At 43.2% G+C, this 18385-nt stretch overlaps 1 protein-coding gene across 1 annotated transcript; it reads right to left on the reverse strand.

The window, feature by feature from the left end:
- Window positions 1–241: 241 nt before the first annotated feature.
- On the reverse strand, window positions 242–18081 carry pdgfba (platelet-derived growth factor beta polypeptide a). The gene is made up of 7 exons (XM_071504727.1): window positions 17185–18081; window positions 8047–8149; window positions 6059–6124; window positions 5711–5907; window positions 3455–4589; window positions 1490–1625; window positions 242–1294 (listed from the first exon to the last, which is right to left on the reverse strand). Exons 1-6 carry the CDS (start codon window positions 17254–17256, stop codon window positions 1498–1500), a joined length of 1701 nt encoding a protein of 566 aa, XP_071360828.1. The 5' UTR covers window positions 17257–18081; the 3' UTR covers window positions 242–1294; window positions 1490–1497.
- Window positions 18082–18385: the final 304 nt, after the last annotated feature.

Here is an 18385-nt window from a genome sequence, read left to right on the forward strand (position 1 = left end):
TTGCTTTGCGTGACAGAGCTGCAGGACGTGCAGTCATAGGGCAAACATTAGCAGACCAGTTCACTGCACGAGTGCGTGTGCACAGCCACACACACACACGCTTCAGTGTTAAATGAACACGTATGTGCATGCACATGCATTTATATGCATGCATGCACATGTCCACTTAACACTTAATCACACAGATACACACGTGTATGCACACTCCAACACAGAAGTAGAGACGACTATAAATGGCCTGTATATTTGTTGGACGTTTTTATTTTATATTAAAAATAACATTCATACCAGTAACAGTTGTACAACCAATAATAATAATCTGAAACATGTTTGCACCAATAATTACACTTGAGAATTTGAGGATTCATATCCTCCTTTTTTTTAAATAAGTTAAGAAATAAAGTTTTTCTTTTTCCCCCAGATATAATTTTCTAAACGCATTTATACATACAGTGTTGGCTATAACTGGCTCACAGCAATCTCTAGAAGCCAGGTCTTTAAGACTTGCTTTAATGTGGATATTCATAGCATGTTATCTAGGCAGGCATTTGGTTGTTATTCCATTTTGATCTGGCAGTAGTACAAAATGAGCAGGTTATCGATATTTTCCAATACATCAAGCTACAGTACACGGCAGAGCACTTCTCTAAAGTCAGTGTGGTACGATCAGTGTACGGCTACTCCAGTGTTAGATAAAGTTAGATTCAGACATTGTAGGATAACAGTAATGTTTGGCATTGAGGCCTGAGCTGCTCTCAGTTTCCAGTTATCATCCCAGTGCAGAAATCCAGTTCTCCACATCCCCAGTTTCAACTTCAGCTCCACATTTAGCCCCAAATAATGACTATTCAGTCCAAATCATAGTCAGGTTCACCGACTATGGAAGTCCAAAGTGTTAAAGTAGCCAATCAATGGCTGTCAACTGCAAGAACAGTCCACCAGTCTAGCTTTAGGCATCTGATGAGCTCCCATCGATCCACGTCAATGGGATTTGTGGTACACACGAATGAAATCCAGTGTTTAGTGTGACAGCTATCTTCCAGTCCGAGGAGTTCATAAGATTGCACTTCTGTCAAATCCAAGAAGCTGGACGCTCTGCGGCAGCTCTGGAGCGGGAAAGGTAACTTTCTCTGATGCTGTCCGTGGAAACCAGCAGCAGTGTCCATCACCTCTGTTGATCCCTCAGCGTTTGTCCACAGACTCAACACATTCAAGAATCCCATGCTCCTCGTCCCTCTGTGTGCCTTTAGAGCAAAGTGACTGACCAAAAGCTTTTGGTCTGCTTTACCATTACCTGTAAGACAAAAAGGTTTATAAGATAAATGTGTTGTGTTTTTTTTGGTTTTTTGATTTAGTTTTTTTAGTTTGACAGCAAGAGGAAACATATTTTCCATATATTTTCATACTGTAAAACTGGATACATTCCCTTTTTCTTTTTTGTTCTTTTGCCTAAAATACTTCTGCAAAACTTAATTATCTTCCTCTTTACCTGCAGCTCTACATGATCATGGCTCTGATGGCTGCTTTGCTGATGCGTTTGCGGTGTTTCCTCCTGCGACGAGGCGAGGCTGGACGGAACGGGGCCTTAGGTGCAGAGGCTGAGATGGGAGCCACGGTGTAGAGGGCTGGCAGGGATAAAAACGGTACAGAAAATGGTGAATATGAAAGAAAGGCAAGTAATAATGAAGTTTTGTCTCTTTACAACCAACTTTCAACCAGCTCACATCTCTCTTCAATGACATACACATACACATACACAAAAAAAACCCCAAAAAAACAATACAGCTTGGTCAAACTGTTAAAATCAACAGGCAGGAAGCAAGAAGAAGTGAGCCATGAAAACTGAAAAGTAACATGGAGATCAGCAGGGTTTGGATATGCAAACACCATGACTGTGGAGACTGTGGTTGAAAGCAAGCTTTCTTTATCCAGGCAGTTTCAGTTGGCTCAACATGGCACCAAGTAATGTTGATGTTTCATTATCAACCAAATCAGCAAAATGCAGACTCATCACTGTCACTGGAGGACCATCAACCATGCACAAACACGGAGAGTAAGTAAAGTAACTACTAGAAAAAAACACGATATGAACAAATAAAACAGGAAACCAAGCAACAGATGAGTTACATTAACAAGGGTTTCATCATGGTTTCAGTAGCAGCATGCTGCACCAGTGAAGAACAAACACAGGGCGTGGAGCTCCTGTAGTGGCTCTAACTCCACTCTGAAGGGCACCTGATAACCTTGAAGCCTGCAGAACAAAGCCTGTGACTGCCTGCAGGTTTGAGTCGAACGTGAAGCTGTGGGAAGTGCAGCTCTCTGACTGCAGAGCTCTCACGGGGGGTGAGGAAGAATAGCAGGACACATGTGGCCGTGGTGTTTAGTCATACATGTGCAGTGAGCTGCTTCCGGCCCAAGAAACTCCCACACTGATTTCTCTCCTAAGTTCAATGCTAAAATTACAAAACACGCTAACACAGAGGCAACATAGTCATGACTACTGGAGTATAGTATTTGTAATAGTGGTTCCTGCTCCATTAATCTGTCCTGTGCTACATCTGACAAGAGCAGCAACTGTAATACAAGTCCTCCAGCCTGTTTCTGTGCACGCTGCATTTTCCAAATTTTCCCAAACTACTCCTTTTGGCCTGAAGCAACAGTTGTGAACTGGGCCAATAAGAGTGTCTGTAAGTGCTACTACTGTATATGTCAGTGTCTACTGACTAAACACAGCCCCATTCTTCTATGTTTTGATCATTTGCTCATTTGATGACCCATTTGTTTACATTTAAATCATAAATTGTGTCGTTACTGTGTTTTTGTGTTGACCATGTTTTTTACTTATTTCTAAAGTTGAATTCTTGTTATTTTACTCACGTTTTGTTGGATTTTTCAGGGGGATGTATAAATGTGTAGATCATTTCAAATCATCTTGTGCAGATGAAATGCTGCATGACATCCTTTTGGCAGATGCGTAACTGACAATAAGCGCATTCAAAATCATGAAAATGTCAGAGAGCTACTGTAGAAATGTATTTATTTTTGTATTTTTTCTAAGGTGCTGTTTGTGACTTTCTCCCCATCATTGTGTTGCATTACAAAACAAGAGGTTACACTGCGCCCTCTGAGCAGCGCTACCAGGCTAGCTGACTAGCATGCTAACGTAAGTTGAAGAAGAGACGCGATGGAGACAAGAACCAACACTGACGTTGCTTGCCACCTCTGGAGACAGCTCTCGGTGACTAGAGGAATGAAGTCTGATACTGAGGCTCCGCTCTGCTTGTCATGGCCTGTTCTTAATCACAAACCCACTCCAACAAGTTATTTGTGATGGAGTAACGTTGCTGCATCACTGCTTATTTTAGAGCTGCAGGATATAACCAATCAACTTTAAAGCCAACTTTCATCCACACACACTGATGCACACACACGTTCCCACACAGCTGAGCGGTACCTGTTTTAAATGCGGTCGGCTTTGGTCTCTGCTGTGGATGGTGAGGATGGAGGAGAGTCTTTTTATCCGGTTCCCTCTGTACCATCTCCAGAAGTTTCTGTCTCCTCTCCTCCTCTGTTAAATGACCATCTCCTCCGGTCTGATTAGAGTCTTTTTCCTTCCCCTGATTGGCCAGCTCCCCAGCAGCCGACTCCCCGCTATTGGCTGACCCACTCTCTTCCCTCTCGTTCCCTTCTTTTTCTTTCTGACTGACTGTTTCAGTCTCAGTCTGTGTGTGAGGTGTGACCTCTGTATTTTTTTGGCTGGTCACTGAGTCTTTCTGATTGGTGGTTAGAGGAGGGGTGGGGCTTTGTTCTAATTTGGGCGGCTGGGTTGGGCTGCTGGGTGGGGAGGCGCTGTCTGACTGGGGAGTGTTGAGTCGATACTGCGCCCTCAGCTCTTGGTCCTCCACTCCTCCGTGGTTGTACTGCTGTGGATAATGCGTCTGGTGATGATGCTGATGGTGCTGCTGTCTCTGCTGATGCTGTAGCACATGTTGCTGCCTCGCTGTGTGATCAGGATGATGCACTTCACCACTGCTGTGTGCTACGTGCACGCTGCCTTCCTCCCTGCTCCCGTCATACCCGCTCCCGTGCGCGACCTGCTGCGTACTTCCCATGACACTGTGCTCCGCCCTTGCCTCAGATGGCCTGCTGCTGACAGACCCGAGCACCCCAGCGATCGGCTGGTGCACCCTGGGCTGCGTCCAGTGCACCAGCTGGGTGTAGCTGCCCTGCTGCCACTGCCTCGCCACCGGCTCACGCTCCTCAGGGCTGTAGTGCTGCTGGTTGTGCTTCAGGTCGTCGTGGCGATGGAGGTCGGCCTTGGAGGCGTGAGTCTTGGGTGGAGCTGGGTGAACGGACCGGGGAAGGGGCAGGGGATGGTGGGAGGAGGGGGGAGGCTGCTGTGGTGGCGGTGCAGGGGGGATGGGGTTGCTTTGAATGGAAGAGTGAGATATAGGACGGGATGAGGAGGAGGAAGATGAGGAGGACGAGGAAGACGTGACAGCCTGGCACCTACAGCTGACGTGATCTTCCACTGAGATAATGGCTTTGTCGTAGTGGGCTTTCTTGTTAATGTATTGGATCTTTATCACCTGGAAAAGAGGAAGAGAGGAACAAACATTAGCACATACGATGGTATAAACCATCAGTGAAGCTGTGTCTATGCACTGAGGCATGTTATGAAACAAGTAGCATCCAATCGGTTGTCGACATTTCCAGACAAGCTAACAGTTCCATCAAATGTGGTGGCTCTCTGCCAAAACCTGCCTTTCTCATACAATTTACTATGCACAGAAATGTTGATTTTCCTGTTCTCAAAGTTATATCAGGTGTACAGTCAGATTCAGCAGGTTAACGTGCACAATGTCAACCACACACAAAGTTAACACAAGGCTTTTTGAGGCATCTGATCTTTCATGTTACTTTGACCTGGCAGGAAAAACAGCTGTAATGTTGCGATTAGCCTACACTAACAATATTTGTCTTCTTTTTATATACTGTATGACAAATGGATAAATTCATGTTGGAAGCGATTAACTGTGTTTCAAGGCTCATTGTATGAATTACAGAAGAAAAACTCTTCTGTTTGATTACAAGCATGTTTTTATTCAAAACATGCTTGTAATCAAGAAAGCAATAATTAGGGAGATATGCACATTTCATTTAATTATAGATGAAAAGATTGCCACAGTTCTCACTCTCTACAATAAGGTTATTAATATGTAGCTGGATCCAGTTCACATAAAGACTGGAAACACGGGGAAACAGCTTGGCTCTGGCTCTGACTGGAGGAAAGAAACTTCGCCTCAAAAGCTCACTGATCAACTCTTTATATCTTGTTTGTTTAATCCGTACAACAACTGAGGAGTACGGAGGGGGGTTATGTGCCAGCCAGGTGCAGTAACAAATGAGATATCATGTGTTAATCAGTGAGCTTTAGAGGTGCTGTAAGTGGATTTGAATTATACTCTGGGACAGAGCCAGGCTTGCTGTTTCCCCCTGTTAGCAGCTTTATGCTAAGCTAAGCTAACTGGTGGCTGGCTCCAGCGCTGAGAGTGCTCCGTTGGCAAGATGGCAAATTAGCGTATTTTCCAAAATGGTGATCTAAACCTTTAATTTGGAAACAAGAACTCAGTGTCATGAACTCCATAGTTACTGTGTCTATTTGAAATCATGAGCTCATGTTTCCATGGCAGCTGTGTGTGCTGGGTACCTGCAGGTATCTGCTGGAGGTGACGGTGGGGACACACTGCAGGAGCCTCGTGTTGCAGCAGCCCGAACATCTCTGCACCTCCACGCAGGGTGGCCACAGCATGAAGTTGGCATTGCGGCGGTCCAGCATGGACCTCGTCACCTCCATCACCTCCGTCCGAACCTTACAGGCAGCCTGCTGGGCCAGCTGCGCCTCCACTGTTCGAGGAGGAGAGGGAGAAAGATGAGAATGAGAGCGGATTATTGGCAGGAAGGGCATAAGAAGTGATGAGAGACAGATGGAAGAAACAGAAAGAATGAAAAAGACACAAATAAACCGGAAGGGACACCAATAGATGTGGAAACTTACCAAGACTTCTAGTGTATCGGCCATGGGTGTGGTTTGTGAGAACGTCATGCTCATCTTCTTCCTCTTCTACAGAAAAAGATTGGGGGGGGGGTATTGGAAGGGAGAGAAATAAAAGAAGAGGATGAGAAAAAAATAATGAGGGAGGTAATAAAGTCAACTTCATATTTGCCAGCTTTTATCTGAACCGGCACTTTTCCAAGCGATGACAGAAATCTATAAAACACACGAGGCTTTTAGGGCAGTTTTTAGTCGAGCTCATTGTTCACTGCACAAAGGAAGCCATTTTTTCTCCTCCCGCTAAAACAATTAGGCTATTTTCTGCTGCAATTTGTCTTGCCGATGTCAAGAATACTGTTGAGGAGAGATATGAGTTGTTAAATATAACCCGTGTGGATCTGTGTGTGTGTGTGTGTGTGTGTGTGTGTGTGTGTGTTTGCACATGTTGTCATTTCATACTGTTGCCCCCAAGACCTAATTATATCCCTGGTGTAGATTGCTTCTGGTCACTGTGTGTGTGCATCGATGTGTGTGTGTGTGTGTGTGTGTGTGTGTGTGTGAGTGTGTGTGTGATGTACAGATGCACAAGATGTTATTTGGTAGCCTGTTAGCTCTAATTAACTGCCTGGTGCAGAAAGAGAACAGTTTCTTATTGTTCTCAGAATCTGCTTTCTAATTTTATCTGTGTGTTCATCTGTATCTGAATATATTGTGAGACTGATCCCGTTCTTCCTCTTTCATGCAGTTACACGTGATATATATATATAATTATGTTAAATCCAGCCGGCCAATCAAAATCGTCGTACTGCTTCTGATGATTCTGATGTAAAATCCTTTTAAACTTGGTCACGTTTTTGTTAGCATGTTTAGCTAATTTGCTCACAACGCTAATATGCGAATACTAAGCAGGTGCAATATTTATCATGTTCACCACCTTAATGTAGTGTGTTGGCATGCTAACATTTGCTAATTGCTACAAAACACTGCTGGGGCTGATGGGAACGTCATTAGTTTTTGCAGGTATTTAGTTATAAATATAATATAAATCTGTAACAATCTGAGAAAGTGGTGGACTGACTGATGCTACTTTGGCTAAAGACATAACATTTAAGGTAAGGAATCTGAACACAGACAGAACTTGGCATCATAAAAAACATGATGGCAACAGAAAGATCCATAAAATCTCTTGTCCTTCTTTCTTGTCCTGCCTAAACTCCATAATCCACCTCTGACCTTTGAGAAACCTGCGAAAAGTCCCAAACTCTCAGGCTTGAGTTTCAAAATTAATCCAGATATTTATTCAGACTTTGAGTCACTTCCTCTTCTTCCTCCTTCGCTCTGTTGGTTCCTCTCTCTGGTCGCTGTTATGTCACCATGTTATTTATGCATTATGAAATGATCAAAGGACCATCTATTAATATATGTATGTGTGACTTGGTTTCTCAGAAGGATAAGATCATAATGAATTTTTTAATCACCCGCCGAGCTGCATGTGCTCAAGTGTCTGACTGTGTGCCACAAGTTTGTTTGGACTGTTTGGGGGGTGGAGATGTGTCGGGGGGGGGGTCCTGTTTCTGTCATGCAAACACACACACATCCATATTTCAGAACCTGGAGAGGAATCCAGAGCAGGAGAACAATGCAGTGACCTCGTGGTGGAAGTTTCTCTCTCTCTGTCTCAGTTTGTCCGACACACACCAAGGTCACAGTTACTCTCTGTCTTTCTCTCTCGCTCTCTCTCTCTCTCTCACACACACACACACACACACACACACACAAACACATCAAGCTGGTTCATTAGTCTTGTGGCTCGGGTAAATATTGCCTTAACATGGTGCGCTGCATGTATGCTGATACTCTCTCTTACTGCATTCCTATCTCCTCAGGCCTCTGTAGACACACACATGCATTCACCTCCTCCACGTCTGTGTTATTAGTGTGTGTGTGTGTGTGTGTGTGTGTGTGTGTGTGTGTGTAGTGATCATTAGTACCTATTGCATTGGTCTCCTGCTGCAGCAGCAGCTTCAGGTCGTCCACAGAGGAGATGGGAGAGTTCCTCACCAGGTCGACCAGCGACGGAGGGAGAGGGTCGCCCTGTGGAGACAGACACAGAGGGTTACAACTGTTGTTATGAACTCTGCAAACATCAGGAATGCCAGCACCGCTTCGGACTGAATTACAGTTAACATTTATGAATCAGCAGCTACGTCACCAGTTCTGGTTCTTAGCTGAAGAAAGGAGTCTACATTTGGCCGACTTTAAATGACACAACCTGTGTATTTGAAGTCCTCAATATCCCATAATCCTTTTGCACAATCATCATTTGTAAAATGGAGCGTTCGTGTGATTCCAGTCCGAAAAATATCACATCATACAGTAGCATTTAGCAGGTATGTGCATTCACATATCAGTCACAAAAAAACACCAAAAAAACTTGATGACGGTGATAAACTTCACACAGCCATTACTTTTGGTCTCTAGGAGGCCAGACGTCTTATTTCGGGAGGTGGTGCAGGTTCAGCCAGGACTTGGGCTGCGTCCTTTGGAGGGTCCAGCCCTTGAACTGTGACATTATTATTTGTTATTATTTCACACAGAGGCTGGAAGTGGCCTCTTTGCAGGAGGAAGAAAGCACTATAGTGCACAACATGCTACCACACGTATACTGTACAATACAAGACATGGGCTTCTCGTGGCTTTTGATCATGACTATCGTCAACTAATTTTTGTCAATTGTGGTGGGAAAAACATATTAGGATTCAAGTGGAAATGAGCAGCAGCAGAGGAAACAAAGAGAGAGAGATGATGTGTAATATCTCAGTCCTCCATCTCCAGTCAACTCTTGCTCCAGTTTCACTTCCTCCTGCTGAGGAAATGATGGTTGTGATTGGTGTTTGTTGCTGCTGTTGTCACTCTCTCCCTGTCTGTTTACCCACAAACACCGCAGTTGCTCCCAGTGTAACACAGGAAATTAGCCTCTCACTCCGTGTCGCGCTCTCTCTCTCTCCCTTTTTCTTTCTCTTTCTCTATGTATCTCGCCCATTTTTGTTCTTTCAGTTCATGCTATTGTGCTTCAGCACCAAAGCATCAATAAAAAAGATCAATGTTTTGTTTTAGATTTAATTTTTACTTAAATTAGGAAACATCTGCATGTCATAGAGCATAGACTGTGTGAAATATATGATTATTTAACAGAGTTGTGTAAGTAATTTAATTATCACCCGAGAAAGGAGAAGGAATGTGATATTTAATGAACTTTTAATGAATGCCGTTGCAGGAATTCATTATGGATTCAGTCTGGCTGTTTTTAAGGAGACTCCTGCAGTTTCTTTATCGAGATCAAAGGCAGATTACTCAGGGTTGTGTGTCACATTTTGCTTTGCTTGGCTGTAAGGTGATACTATCTCAGCGAAGTTGGAGCAACATTTGATGGAGTCACATGCCAGAAAGATGCCAAAACAAATTAAGGAGTGTTAAGAATATGAGAGGAAAATATTTTTGGTGAACTCTCTGAGATGCCATGAGAGAAAAGTAAAGACGTCCAACTTCTGGCTTCAATCATGATATAAATTTAATCACTCTGGATATAACGAGTTTACAGTATCTTGCAAGTAAACATCTCGCTCCTCTAAGGATGGAGGCAGCGCTCACTCCCTAAAGACGGGGGTAAAAGTATGTGTTATGCAGAATAACTTCCTCACTGTTTCATCAAAGTTGTCTAAAAATTTGTTATATTATAACAGGCGATTTGTCAGGTTTCATACTGTCCTGATGTTTTATGAACCTCATTCATTGATTGTAAATCTGATGAGCCATCTTTAAATTAAAACCCTATTGGTGATACGATTTTCCATTAAAAATAATCAGAGTTTGTGCACTTTCTGCTTTACTTAAAGTTTTCTGGCACCTGTTTGGGATTTGTTTGAGTGAATTTAAAAGTTTTCATTTGTGATCAACCATATTTAAAAAAAAAAATAAAATAATAATAATAATAATAATAATAATGTGACTTTATCCCTTCTTCTAATATTTAAACAGGTCTCTACAGCACTCATTCCTGATGTGATGAGACTAAATGTAGTTACTGTTTATCCAGAGAAGGTTGTACTGAGTGTTAACCTCACCTCAGCGTAGCAACAAAAGGTTTCAACTAAATTTAGTAAAATCAAAGTAGAGGTTTAAACCAGATAAAGGATGGTCAGCCTACATCGCGATTATTCGGGACGTACATTGTACAGTACATACTGGTGAGGGCTTAGTTAGTGTTGCCCAGTGATTAAATGACTGAGGTGAGGATGACCTTCTGGGGTTAAGGTGTGTTCACAAATCTAAAAAGAAAACATCTTAGTAAAGTATTTAAAGGACAGTTACCAAGAGACAAGCACCAAGAATATCACACAGTGGGGTCAGATTATGTGACCATATAACATGATATTAAGATTTTGCTGTTTGCTGTTTATAAAGAGGCAGCTATCGCTATAGCATCTGTGGTTGTATTAGGTTGAGTCCGGTTTAAAGAGGCTATTTGTGGTTTCTTGCCGAGAGCGGGTGGTGGTGATTGTTACTTGCTAAAAGCTCCAGCCTTCGTTGTCTTTATAATACAAGAGGTTATAAGACGCTCTACGTTATAAGAGCAGCGCTACGTCTGCAGGGCAGATTGGAGGCTGCAGTGAGTCGCTAGCAGAAAGTGACGAGAGCTAGCTGTGGCAGGTGCTAGCTGGGTAGCATGCTAACTTCAGTAATAATGAAGTAATATTGACGTTTCTTTCCACCACTGCAGACAGCTCTTGACGAGTAAATGAATAAAGTTTGATGCTGAACTAACAATTTTTCTTCTAGACTAGTAAGTAAAGCTGTTAATGCTAAGACTGGCTATGTAGCAATAGCGAAACCTAACAATAGCTCCTTTAAGACAGTCATGGATTTACAGGTATTTTGGATCAGTGTGAAGAAATACCTTGATTTAGCGTTATTCTCTGTCTTTTTCAATTGAATTTCCTCCTGCAAATACACTACATCACTTTATAGACTATATCAGGATGGCAATATACGGAAAGACAATCGCCCACTCCTGCCAGACAGGACAGTGCATGAAGTCTTCAAAGGACAAAAATGGGAAAAAAAATGTATATTTCTAATGGCATAATTTTATTTTTTGTTTATTTTTGGATGTTTTCTTAAGAATGATCAACAGCTAGAGATCCAACCTTTTTTTTAAAGCACTGAATCTGAATCAGGATGATTTGAAAAAATGTCTTTTATTATCGTTGTAAGTCCCTCTTACCCCCCCCCCCTTTCTGTCTCTGTCTGCTTTGTGGGCGGTGGTGGCTCAGGACACCTGGATGACATTCACGAGCCATTGGCTGACCTAGTTAAGCAAACACACACATACACACACACACACACACACACTCGCCCCCTCTTTTCCAGTTCACATACAGATGCTTAACCACTTAACTGTCAGCCCAATTTGTCCAGAGAGGCTCACACAGACACTTACTCTCTCACACACACACAGACACACACACACACTCACACATACAGGGGCAGTTTTCACTCAGCAACAAGCTATCATTACAGTCCCAGAGTTTATCGCAAACACACACATACACGAACAAACACACACATACAAATTAGAGAGTGGAACACACAGAGGAAATAGTTGCTCACATGGACAAACAACAAACCGCTGGTTAAAAAAGGCTGAGAATTGGACAACAAGCTAATAATAGTGGTTTGAGCAGAACAGCTAAATTAGCCAGAATGAATCTGACACTAAGTTCCCTATTTACTGTGTAACACACATGCAAAGACACAAAAATAGAGCTGTGTTGTTGTTTTTAGTCTCTGAGACGCCTGCAAGCACCTTTTCTGCTCAACGCTGGTGTGGAAAGTTTGCTCATTTTTCATATCTCGCACAGCGTGAGTGTGTGTAGCTGAGCTCTTTGGTTGAGAAGACTGTCTGATAGGATGTCATGATCAACAAGCAGGTCATGCACACACACACACGCATGCACACACACACACACTGCATGGGGCCTTGGTGGAAGCCTGGAAGGCAAAGAGATTGTATGGAATGTTTGAGGAGAAAGGTGAAGTGTAATGGAATGTAATTATGGGGCCGGCTGAGTGCTCACACACACACACACACACACGCGCGCACACACACACACACACACACACACACACACACATAGTCGCACATATACAAACATGCAATCAAACAGGGGCGCGGACTCTGTGAGGAAGAAGTAAACACACAAAAACACAGAATACAAGTGTGTGACGAGTGACTCACAATCACACACCACACTGTCACAAAACATGCCTTCTTTTATCAGAGACGTGGCAGATGGCCAAAATACTGTCGCATAAACTCAATACTGACAGAGCTCGGCTGGTGCTGGTGCACACACACACCAGCAGAACAGACACAGACACAGCAGCAGAGACAAGGGCACAGATGATGGATGGAAAGACGACAGAGGAAGCGGAGAAATGAAACAGAGGAGACGAGATGAAAATGAGCAAAGAGGAGAAGGAAGAGGAGCTATTTGAGGGCTGAGCAGGGTCTTTGAGCAAGGCAGTAAACACATCTGCCTGCTCAGTTATGCGCTCTTCTACAGGTAGCCTATATAACAGCAGTATGAACTTCCACGACGTAGACACAACTCTAGACTTGAAATAACAGCTCAATAGGGATTATTATGACAAGTAGAATAATTCAGCTTTTTAGACTATTTCCTTACATGAAACCAAATGATTAATCAATGAATCGAAAATGTGTTGGGCTGATTAACTGACGGTGAAAGACATTGTTAGGCTTGTTGTGGCCAGAGACAAGACAACACATGTGGCAGTGCTACAAGAACAATGAAAATTCAGGAGTCAGGTCAGGCTTCTGGTTCCATATCAAATGAACAGGTAAATGAACACCAGGCATTTTGAGTGAATAGTTAGCATTCCAGGCTAGCTGATACTGTTAGCTTCATGCCAGCAGCTCCTGCAAAGTAAAAACCTTCCAGCTACTGGAGGTCTGACTGACAGCAGGGAGGCATCGCTGGAGGGCTTTTACTGTCAGGGAGCCGCAGGCACATACAGGAAGTGTTTGAATTAGCTAACTGGTTAATTAAAGTCAAGTAGTTTAGTAGGCTATTATTATGGTTACAGTAACTTTTGTTAGAAAAAGTTGAAAATAAGGTGGAAATCATATTGATTGTAGCATTAAGTTTAATTTTGGGTCTATATATTGAAGCCATTTCAAAGGTCCCATATTGTATAAAGTGAGATGTCTTTGTCTCTTTTGATTATAAAGGTCTAGGTTCTATATTAATACTGTGAAAGTATCAAAGCCTCAGTCCACAGAGAAACGCACACAGCCTGTATTCAGAAACTGAGCCTTAAAACAGGCCATCAGGACATCTGTAACCTTGTGATGTCACAACAAAGCAGTCACCGCTCTCAGCCAGGATTTGGTTTCCCTGAGTGTTTACCTGAAATCTGCCAATCAGAATGATTGAAGATGTAAAACTACATTAAGATGATTTTTGGTTCTTAAAAGCACAAATATATATTTTTATGGATATCAACACTTCAAATAAAACATACAACAGTATATGGGACCTTTAAATATTCTTTTTGTATATATTTCTAATTTTTACCTCATGAATTTTAAGTTATCTCCTAAAGTTTTTTTTTTTTTATGGTGTAACTGTGATCCAAATAACTTTTAGCACTCATTACTATTATTCCTATTATTTCAAACTATCAACTGGCCCCTGCGACTTGATTTTCCTCTAATGCTGCACCACACAGGGCTTACAAGCAAATAATCTTACGTTCCACTGCGCTTTTCCATCTGACACATGCACGCACAGAGGCATAACCCCCCTCGCTGTACACACACCAAAACACAAGTACATATGTCCACTAACACATAATGCAGCTACACTCAGCCATGCACCCAGATGTGCACACACACACACACACCAAATACACACACTGCTGCACAGCACACAAAGTCCGTGAAATCCCCGGCAGATTAGTTGTTGTTCTTATGTAAAATGGATCAAGCTAGGCAGCGGCAGCAAATCATCCCAGCTCACCCAGAGAGACAATAGTCTGACAACAACCTGTTCAAAATCCATGTGTGTGGTGTGGGTCATTGTGAGTGTGTGTGTAGTTGTAACAATTGTGATTTGAACAGCAGATGATGAAAGAGTTGAGGTCTGACCCCATGTGTGAGTGCTTTTGTGTGTTTGACTCCAGTTCTGTTTAAATGGATTTAAAAATGAACCGTAACAACTCTCGGTGTGTGTTTGCATGTGTGCATTCATCCCTGTGTGTGTGTGTGTGTGTGTGTGTGTGTGTGTGTGTGTGTGTGTTGGCCAGCATATTGTATAAGCAGAAAGGTTTGACTGGATTACTCACAGACACAGCAGCTGCACAGTAAATAGAAAATGATCTTTCCCTCGTAAATTATGATCAACTTTAGTGAAGCTGCAGTGACTATGCTGAATAATCTGTGTGTGTGTGTGTGTGTGAAGTCTTTTCCAAAGACAGATGTGGAAGAACTACGACATCAAAGATGTCTCCATTTTTTCCATCGCTGGACTAACGGTTGTGACAAGACGAGGATTAGAGTGTCACAGAGTCTCAGCTGGACTCACACATCGACCTGATGCTGTGTCACTCACTGGTCACATGACAGCGTTTGTTTAAACACACAAAGTGCTACCTTAAGCTGCAGCTTAAGGTTCTAACACACACAAGACATCGAGGGTGCTAATAGTTTCATGTGATTATCCTGCAGACGATAAAATCTGCAGTAACAGCCAGTTTCAGCCCAGTGACCAAAGTGTCCTTGTGCAAGGCAGCGATCCTCTATGGCTGCAGCTCACAGGGCAGGGTGAAGTGTTCCGGTTTCCACTGTGTGACCTGTAATTTTTATGAATGTGAAGAAGTGCTCTGTTCATCGGTTCAGGATGCCATGCATTTGATGACGAGAGAGATGAACTGAAAGTCTATGATGAAGTTAAATATGCAGATGACAAGATCTTTGCTCAGGTTAATAGTTCTGCCCTCTCCACACTAACATCACCTTGACAGGAAAACAAAGCTAAGAACATAGACGCTAAGTGCTAACTAGGTGGGATGCTTAGACTGTGCTCAAAGCAAAAACCTTCCTATCGATCATTTATAAATGGAATGCACTTATATACCACTTGTCTGGTCTGCTTGCCACATCCACTCAAACATACACTGATGTAACAGCTATCAGGGGCATTTGGGGGGTTCAGTATCTTGCCCATGGACACTTCCTCATGTGGACTGGAGGAGCTCTGGATCAAACCACCAACCTTCTGATTAGCAGACGACCCGCTCTACCTCCTGAGCCCCAGCTTGTGCACTCAGATGTTCAAATGTACAGAGATGAAGGCAGACATGGAATGACGTTGGTGTACAGCCTCGAACGTCTTAGCCTGGGATGGATGGTTGGGTGTGGGCTACTATTTCATCTCCTGTCTCCTACAACAATTGACTTAAGTTTCCTCTAAGATAAGATTCTTTCCATGATATTTTCCAAAAACATAACCAAGTAGTTTTGTGGTTGAAACTTAACAAGACCTTAACCATAGAGGTGCTACATCAAAAACATTCCAACTACGGGTAGTTTTTGTAAATGGTTGCTACACAACAAGCTGATTGGTTTTACAGAGGTCACGTGACAGCGCATCCATATGACTGACAAACACATTTTCTGTCCAATCTCAGAGAAAAACGTTGCTATGTACATATCAAGAAGTGGTGCTCAATTGGAAAAGAAAGAGCAAAACCAACGGACTAAGACTTCCAGTCATTTGCATATGTCAAATATTGGTGGCTATTTGGACCAACATTTTTGTCATCAAATGACATTCAGTCTGCAGTGACGTGCAGCCTTTCTCTATCCTACACTACAGTTTATCTGGCCACCTGAGAGTTTGTGTTTACTGGCTGCCTGCTGAAGAAACAGGTGTCTGCTGGAAACACAAGATAAGATTGTGTTTGAGAGAAAAATGATTTCATTGGTGGAATGACAACAGCGACCTTAATGCTTTGGTGTGACAGTGAAAACAGCAGCTGGGCTGATGATGGGTGGATTTTAGCTCCAGCTGTGTACGACAGGTTAACTCCTGCTGTTGGGCCACCAGCCAAGACCCTGCCTCACCCCCCCCCCCCCCCCCCCCCCCCCCTCTCTCTCTATGACACTGTGACTTTTCCATGCAACACTTGAGGAGAATCACAGCCAGGAGACATGAAAAGGAGCCACAGAGAGAAGCAGATAGAGCAGAGCACAAGCTGCAGAGCCACAGAGGGAATGTCACATAGACTGATGTGTAGGCTGCGAAACACACACAATGCTGCACTGTTCTTTTGTCTTGCAGTTAAACTGTAGAAAACATCCAGAGCACAGGTTCACAGAATCATCTCAGGGGATCATGAATGTCATATGCTCTTTATAAGTGAAGAAAACTCTCACCAGTCAAGATATCACATGCACTCATGACTGTCACTGTCTATGTAACAAACAGTATCTGAGTCAGAACATGAACTCACAACCTTTTTTTTACTGTTATCCTTACTAAAATTCTATGCTTACAGAGCTTCCTCCAGACTACTCTGTATCTTCAGTCAAAAGCTGAGAAGAGGAATCCAGGCACAGAGAAAGAAGCACCAAGAGCATTTAGATGGTGAAGGGCCCAAACTAATGTCTCAGGCACTCAGGCACCTTCCCTCCAACTCAGCCAGGTAGTGTAGTAAAGGCACAACCAACCTATTTTTACCAAATGGTTTTGACACAGAAATAAATATTTGACTCTTCATTACAATAGACTAAAGTTACTATAGAGAATAATATTTTTTTCTGATATTTAACTATTAATCTTGGTTGATTGCCTCATAATGAGCACCACATTATTATTATTATTATTTTTTTTTTTTATTAACTGCTACATCATTAATGGTTTTACCTTTAAGAGTTTATACACATGCCATTAAGTACAACAATATGCATTTTTAATGTCTGTTAGTTTCCCCTCACCGACTAGAGGTCATGCGGTGTGTTCACCGGCACATCCCGGTCTTACCTCAGCGCTGCCGAGCCGCAGACGGGCCGCCGAGAGCGCAGCCAGCAGCAGCAGCAGGACCCAGGACCTCATGTTGCCGCCCAGCCTGAGGAGCCGCAAGCGACCGGCTGGGCATTTAGCACCTCGGCGTCCAATCCCCCGGCTGCACCGAGCCTCGTCCCGGTGTCGTGTGCTTGTGCAAGGCACGCACTGTTAAATATCCCCCAAAATGTGTCACTGCCTACAAGCGTCGCTTGTCCAAATGTTTGCTCACGGTGACTCACACGCAGGCTAGACGTCTGACTCTGTCCATACCGCTGTTTTGAAAACTCACAAACGGAGACGTCAGGGGTGCTGTGGGACAGGTGCGTAATGCAGAGTGCTATGATTGACGAAGGCTATAGAAACACAATTCCCATTATATCAGTCTGCAGTGTATGAGGGAGTCCCGGTGAGCCCCCGCCGTGATTCCAAAAATGTCTCCAAATATGTGATTTTTAAAAATGACTCTTTAATATGTGTCAAAGTGCTCGCTGCGTCCACTCTCCTGTCAAGATTCCAGTTATAAAATACCAGATAACGAGCTCCCGTTCCAAAATGTGGGTTAAATGTAAAAATAATGCAGCGTTCTGGTCAGAGGTGAAACCCTACAACTCCACAGCACCGTGCGTAAAAGTTGGTCACCTTGGAGCGGCGCTTCGTGCGTAATTCTCTGGACGCTCCGCTGCAAAAGTCAGATAATTCTCATCCCAGCGCGATTCACTTGACTGCAAACTGCATCTGTCTAATTTAAGCGTCTCTCTCTCAACGATAGCGGTTCCCTGACACTTTGCCTCGCCGTGTCTCTGTTCCCTCTGTTGCTCCGTTCACCGGCTCCGCAGGATCAGGTTGTTCTCGCCCCTTGCGCTTCTCCTCTCTGGTTGCGTTTTGGGCGGTGAGCAGCTTTTCCAAATAGAAACAGGGCCTCCCTCAAGTTTTAAACATGAAGTCAGACTCAAACCACAAAGCATACCGGAAACATGGCGATTTTGCTTTCAAAATAAGAGCATAGATTGAGCTTTGCATGGAAAATTCATGATCTCAATGCTGAAACTGGGTCCCCCCAGCACCGACAGAGAAATCAATGTGTATGACAAAAACACTTCTAATTACGATAATAGCTTGTAATAAGAAGATGAACATATAGTTTATAGACATGAAGAAGTGCTAACAAACAAAGTGA

Source organism: Trachinotus anak, unplaced genomic scaffold (genome assembly GCF_046630095.1).
Source record: "Trachinotus anak isolate AG129_WGS33_773 ecotype Australia unplaced genomic scaffold, CSIRO_AGI_Tana_v1 ptg000019l, whole genome shotgun sequence".
NCBI lineage: Eukaryota > Metazoa > Chordata > Actinopteri > Carangiformes > Carangidae > Trachinotus > Trachinotus anak.